The 6,351-nt window shown below is 43.3% G+C and overlaps 1 protein-coding gene across 1 annotated transcript; it reads left to right on the top strand.

Moving 5' to 3' along the window:
• Window positions 1-3,670: 3,670 nt before the first annotated feature.
• On the top strand, window positions 3,671-4,302 carry LOC125550237 (uncharacterized). Its single transcript, XM_048713182.2, has one exon. The coding sequence runs from the start codon at window positions 3,759-3,761 to the stop codon at window positions 4,101-4,103; it is 345 nt and encodes a 114-aa protein (XP_048569139.1). The 5' UTR covers window positions 3,671-3,758; the 3' UTR covers window positions 4,104-4,302.
• The last annotated feature ends 2,049 nt before the right edge of the window (window positions 4,303-6,351 follow it).

Below are 6,351 nucleotides of genomic sequence, written 5' to 3'. Positions count from 1 at the left end.
AAATAGTAGTAGCGCGGTGTGTTTCACCTGCGCTACAGCTATCTAGTTAGTAGTAGCGCAGGTTTTGCACCCCCCGCTACTACTACAACATGTCCGGGTGGTACAATGGGAATCACTTAGTAGTAGCGTGGGATTTATACCCAGCGCTACTCCTATCAACTTAGTAGCAGCGTGGGTTTATATCCCGCGCTACTACTAATTATCAGCAGCGCGGGGTAGATAACCCGCGCTACTACTAAGATTCTACCTATAAGGTATTTCCTAGTAGTCCTCAGAACTACCTTCCGTATACAATCATTTTGATTTTCTAGTGTATGTGTCAACTCAAAACTTTCCCTTATTTTTCTGACTCTTTTGATTGGTCATGACCTTGGGAAAGCTAATACTTGGTGTTGCAAATATCTAACTGAACCAGTTGAAGCATTAAGCATGTATGATCAGTTTTATTATGGAGAGCAACTTGAGTTGAATGATCATGATTCATCAAAGCATCACGTCCTTTTGCTGCTACATTATGAAACTATTAACATTACCCTTACTGACATGGGTATCTAGTGTGCTTTTCTTGTACTAACCGTAGCAACCCTTAAGTGCAAATGCATCACTCTAAGCTTCTTCCCTTGTTATAGTCTCTGAAAAGGTAGCAACATAAAAAATAATCCTTATGCACCTTGTCACTATAGTCAAGCCACCATATTCACTGAACGATTCTGGATTGAATATTCATTGAGCGACTCCAATTCCCCTCTTTGGATAATCAATGTTAAGCGGTGGCATGTATAGGTCCCATATGTTTAAGTATCTTTGCTTAATCTTAGGTTGTTTATTAGGACTTCTTGTATACTATGAAATTCTCTTTTGACCAGTCAGATCATAACACAACTCATCTGAAATAATTTCTCCCTAAATAGAAGGCTTTGGGAGATTGCTTGCATCTAGGGGCGGAGCTTTGTTGGGGCTAAAACCGGGCCATGGCCCGGCCAGGTTTTTCAGACATTTTTTATACCTATACGCGATGCTTCGTAACTGTTACGATCGATCAATCTATCCAATCCAAGCCGCCATGTTATGTGCGCACACAACACGAGCAAAGGCCGCCAACCTGCCAGGACTCGTGTCGACAGCCGGCCCCCACCAGCCTCGACCTCATAGATAGGATGATCTCCTCACTGCTAAACGAATGCTTCCTGCTGCTTGCTCTATGGCTCCTCCACCTCCACGTGACCTCGTCGTGGTGCCATCCTCCCTCCCCTCCGGACTCCATCCTCCGCACTTGCTAGTCTGGCCCCAGCCATCGGGATCCTGTCGTTGTGCCGCCCAAATGCCTCTGACCCCTGCCTCCGCTGACCACTGCAACCCGCTCGCTACCAACCAGTACTGTGAGACTGCCGCCGACGCTGAGCACCGTGTTGCCGGTCATTTTTTCTAAATGCATAAAAAAGCTATTGAGTGTTCACAAATTGATTGTAGGAAATTCAATGAGAACAAAAGCTATTGAGTATTCACAAATGCCTAAAAAATTTGTGATCTTTAGTCTGGCCCACCCAACTTTTTCTTTGAAGCTTCGCCACTGCTTGCATCAACGATGCATTTTGCCTATGTCTTACGAGTGGACTTGAAGTGCCTGCGTCATTATCTGGCGTTGGTCACCGATTTCTCTTTGTCAACTATTGTTCCATAGCCTATTAGTCAAAATAAAAGGAATAAGCAAATAGAAGACTAGGGCAAAAGGCATTGTCGTAGTAGTCTACTAGGCTAGATAGGATATGCACAAAAGAGAGGAGACATGGTAATCTCATCTTACCACCTCGAATTTGGACTACAATTCTTGTCTTGTCATTGGCGCCTCACGACTGATCCATGGGAGAACAAGAGAGGTGTGAAATAGATCGCCTAGTCAAGGAAGCGAATAACCAACACTAGTGGAAGAAAATAGTGTCCACAGGCCATCACAACCACTAGTGAAAGAAAAGCTCAGTTGCTAGTGGCACACAGATTTAGGCTAAGTAAAACAAAACTATAGTGTTCATGGAATACATTATGATTGCTAATGGGAAAGGAGAAAATGAAAATATTAGTGCTCATGATATATAACTAAGAACGACAAAGTATTATTCAAAAACGTAGTTTCTTTATTGGCTATGAACTAATCATGCCCACTGAAACAAACGTATAGGTATGTGAAACATTTTTGAGTATTTTGTAACAAACCAATGCTCTATTAATGCAAGGTCTAAGCCATGCCACATAAGCAAAGAGTTGATGTGACATGTTATTAAGGAGGAGTGGGAGAGATGATTTTGGCATTGTCAGAAGAGCGAAGGCATCTACAAGGCTTTGTGTATATTTCAATCATGTGTAGCTCTGCTCATCCTTGTAAGCGCATAATTGCATAAGATCCCGCAACTGATTAAATTCATAATTCAACTTGTAATAAAATATACACATGTGCATTAATGAGTTTTGTTTCCAAGCCTTCTCATTATCACACAAGGTCCTCCCATTGCATTCTCTCGGAAAAAAACTTTAGGTTGGGAGCGGTCTTATAGCAGTTAGTTGTTATTACTTAGCCGTGTCACTAACTCACTTCCAATAACAATTATACTTGTAGCATCAACCTACCTCTTGACGGCTACGCGGAGTGACATACATTCGACAACTTATATAAAAAGACCTAAAGAAAAAGTCCCAAAGCATGTCATACGGTCATGGCAATTATAGTTAAAGAATCCAACAACCATCCACCAAAGATATAAGGCCATATGTATATATGTCAATCACGTACTATTTCGTGTGCGTTTTTAGGAACATGATATAGATGCAAACATTCTTTTCTTCCTAAAAATGCGCATAATAGATAAGGTTGTACAATTGATTAAACATAAAAAATTAACTATGACAAACCACACATTCAAGGGGGTTTAGTTTCTAAGCCTTATTCACATGCTAATCATTTGCTCGAAGCAACTTGCAATTAGGAGGGTCGTGTAGAAGACCCCGATGTCATTTTTATTATGTTTGAGGCCTTTGTACTTCCGGTTAATCCTTATAATAGATCTGATTCTTTTCACAAAGAAAAAGAAAGTGGCACAACCAACAACAATTAGTTTAGCAAGTCCTGGTGCTCGTATTTATACTGCATTCATCTCAGGATTTCCGGCGATGCACATTTAGTGGGAGGAGACGTTACAGTCCACTATAAGACGTCTATCATGACTTCATAAAATCTCAAAATGTTATGCCGGATCAGTCTGTCAGAGGTGTTTTTGTACTAGTGTTAAAAGAGAAAGAAAAACATCGAGCTACCTCCTGCCGGCTACGCAGCGTGACATGAATTTCAACAACCGATATAAAAGGACCCGAAGAAAAAACCCCGAATCACACGGTCACATCCACACGAGCTACATAGTTAAAGAATCCAACAACCAATCCGCCGATCCCAAGTCTGCATACGTGATGGCATACGTGTCGTCGCGGCTCGATCGGCTAGGCAGGCGCGCACGGCACGACCGGCCGGCCCCGTTCCACCACCCATTGACCGCCCTTTTCCACGTGTTCCTACCATTCGCCCGTGCGCTGCACCCGGCCACCCAGCCCACCCGGCCGCCAAGTCCCATTCAGCTCTGACCAGACCAGAGCGCGCGCCTGCCTACATATGCAGCGCGCGCGCCCGCCGTGTCTCCTTGTCTGACAGCGCTGGCCGATCAAGCTCGCTCGCTCGCACCGACGACGACGACTAGGAAGAAGAGGAACGGCCGATGGAGCACGGCGAGGGGAGGCACGAGGCGGCGCTGAGGGCGGTGCAGAGGGCGCCGGCCAAGCCGTGGCGCGGCGCCGGCGCCCCGCCGCCGCCCAGGGTGTACCGGGTGGAGCCCCGGGACTTCCGGGAGCTCGTGCAGAGGCTCACCGGCGCCGGCACGGCCACGACCGGCTCGCCGGCCGTGGGAGCGAGGCAAGCGCCGGGTCATGCGGCCGCGGCGCACGGGCGCAGGGAGGCCGCCCCCGTGGAGCAGTTCGACTACTCGTCGTGGTTCTCCGCGCCGCTGCTCAGCCCCGCGTCCATGCCGGCCGGCATGGACGCCCACCATGGCGCTCTGCTGTAGGAGAGTTGTGCTACGGTCGCCGCTCGCCGCCACTCGGCACTTGTAAAATCGAGCTACATGCCACAGTTCCATCGCTTCTTCCCTTCTCGTTATTTCCTTTCGAGGGATGATGACACATGACAGTGCTTTCGCTCGTGTACGTAATTGAGTATAGTTCTTTTTATGAATATAATAAATGAATTATTAGTTTGCTCTGCAATTCTCTGTTTCTTCCATGGGAATGGATGACACATGACAGTGCTTTACTTCATGTATGTTAAGGTCCAGTTCTTTGGGGGTTTATTGGGTGGTTGTCAAAATAAACTTAAGTCCTTTTCTTCGTTTTTATTTAGGGTCTGTCTAGGACACATCTAGATGTGACATAGTTATGTCACATCTAAGCTGATTTTCATTTTGTTTGTGATCTATTTTTTTATCCTAGTTTTTTTTGTTTCTTATTGCTTCATTATATATTTATGGGAGGTTAGATGTGACATCCTTAAAAAACATTTAGATGTGAATTAGACAAACTGTTTTATTTATTCTGCATATTAGTTTGACCTAAGTCAAATTTTATGAAGTTTAACCAAGTTTTATCAAAAACAATCTAAACTTTCGTAATAAAAGATATACATGGGATGAAAATATATGGAATAATGGTTCTAATGGTATTGATTCGGTACTGTGGATGTTAATTTTTTTTAATGTTAACTTGATCAAAGTTTAGAAAGTTTGGCTCGAGAAAAAGCTAATATGCCACAGAGGGAGTATATATTCTCATGAATAGTAGGTGAACTAGTTTGCTATGGAATTCTCTGTTTCTTCTGAATCCCAATGATGGCAGATGCTTTGCTTCCAGCACGCGCGTGATTATTCCCGACATCATTAGCTAGACTTTATTAATTATACTTTTCATTAGCGAGATGAAGCAGTCGTCCTCTCCTCGCAGATAGAGAATCTAGTTAGGTGCCTAGAGTGTGGCATGTGGAAATTGTGTTCATAGGTGGCGTGGTTGGCGCCTACCCCCTTTCTTCCTCTTTCACATTTTCTCCTATTTACATTTTTTTAGACCAGGAAGTCATTTTATATAAAACAAATTTGTTTTACCAAAACATCCCTTTACGAATAGGCCCAAGAAAAATATGTCGCCGCCTTTGACTTGCACAAGTCCATGGCATGGCGAGCGAGCGATGTTGCACGTAGAGCCTTTTTGGATTCTGCCTAGGCTGGCCGCGCCAATGCGAGGGCGAGCCAAAATATTTGCGGCCGTTTTCGCCGCCCACACTAGACACCCCTGGTCATTACAATATATCAACCACATGTATACATCACACCATCTATGAGCTTGCAAATGTCCAAAGAACTTCGATAATGTTAGAAATCCTGACATCGCTAATTTCATCTCTAACATTTTGGGGCATTGTGAAAACTCAAAGCATCTGACTTGTCGACGATGGATTCATCTTGTGGTGCCCCATCATCGCTAATAAGGCAATGACGAACCATCCACCCCAAAGGCACCATCTTTCCTCCGGCCGACAGCATAGAGACCCCCCCATTTCAAGTACCAGTTCAAGTTTATCAACAGAAAAAGGTACGAATTCAAGTTGATCTGGTGTTGGGCCATGCTACAAGAGGGGATTGTGCAACACACACAAACAAATTGTACGGACAAGTAAAAGAAACCTTCTAGTTAAGGGCTCCTTTGGTTCAAAGAAAAAGTAGAGAAAAATTGTAGTAATAGAAAAATTTCTATAGTGGTATTTTTCATGTGTTTGGTTTAAACGAACGGGCAAAGAAAAAAAAATAGAGATTTTTTATTCTTTGAACCTAGTTTCAAAGGAAAAACGTAGGATTTCTAACATCTAATTGACATCTTTTTCAAATTGCTATGCAAGAAGAATGAGGCTAAGAACCTTAGTAATAGAAAATTTTCTATAGTGGTATTTTTCATGTGTTTGGTTCAAAGGAACGGGCAAAGGAAAAATAGAGATTTTTTATTCTTTATTAAACCCAGTTTCAGAGGGAAAAAACATAGAAATTCCCTCTTGCATACTTGCATACTTTTCACATTTTTCCTTTGTAGTAACATTTAAATGTGACATACTTGCATACTTGTATACTTGCATACTTTTTCACATTTAAAACCAGAAGTTTGAATTCTGAAATTTTCAGAAAAAATCGAGCTCCATGGAGCCCGGTCACCAAAACACCCCACTCGCTCATAATCTTGTGAAATGTACTGCATTTGAAGAAACAGCAAGACCCA

Source organism: Triticum urartu, chromosome 4A (assembly GCF_056163025.1).
Source record: "Triticum urartu cultivar PI428250 chromosome 4A, HENAU_Tu73, whole genome shotgun sequence".
Lineage (NCBI taxonomy): Eukaryota > Viridiplantae > Streptophyta > Magnoliopsida > Poales > Poaceae > Triticum > Triticum urartu.
The sequence above is the reverse complement of the archived record's forward strand: the minus strand, read 5'-3'. Positions and strand labels throughout refer to the sequence as shown.

Coding starts and splice junctions, on each gene's coding strand:
- LOC125550237 (XM_048713182.2), top strand. CDS start 3,759: ATGGAGCACGGCGAGGGGAGGCACGAGGCGGCGCTGAGGGCGGTGCAG.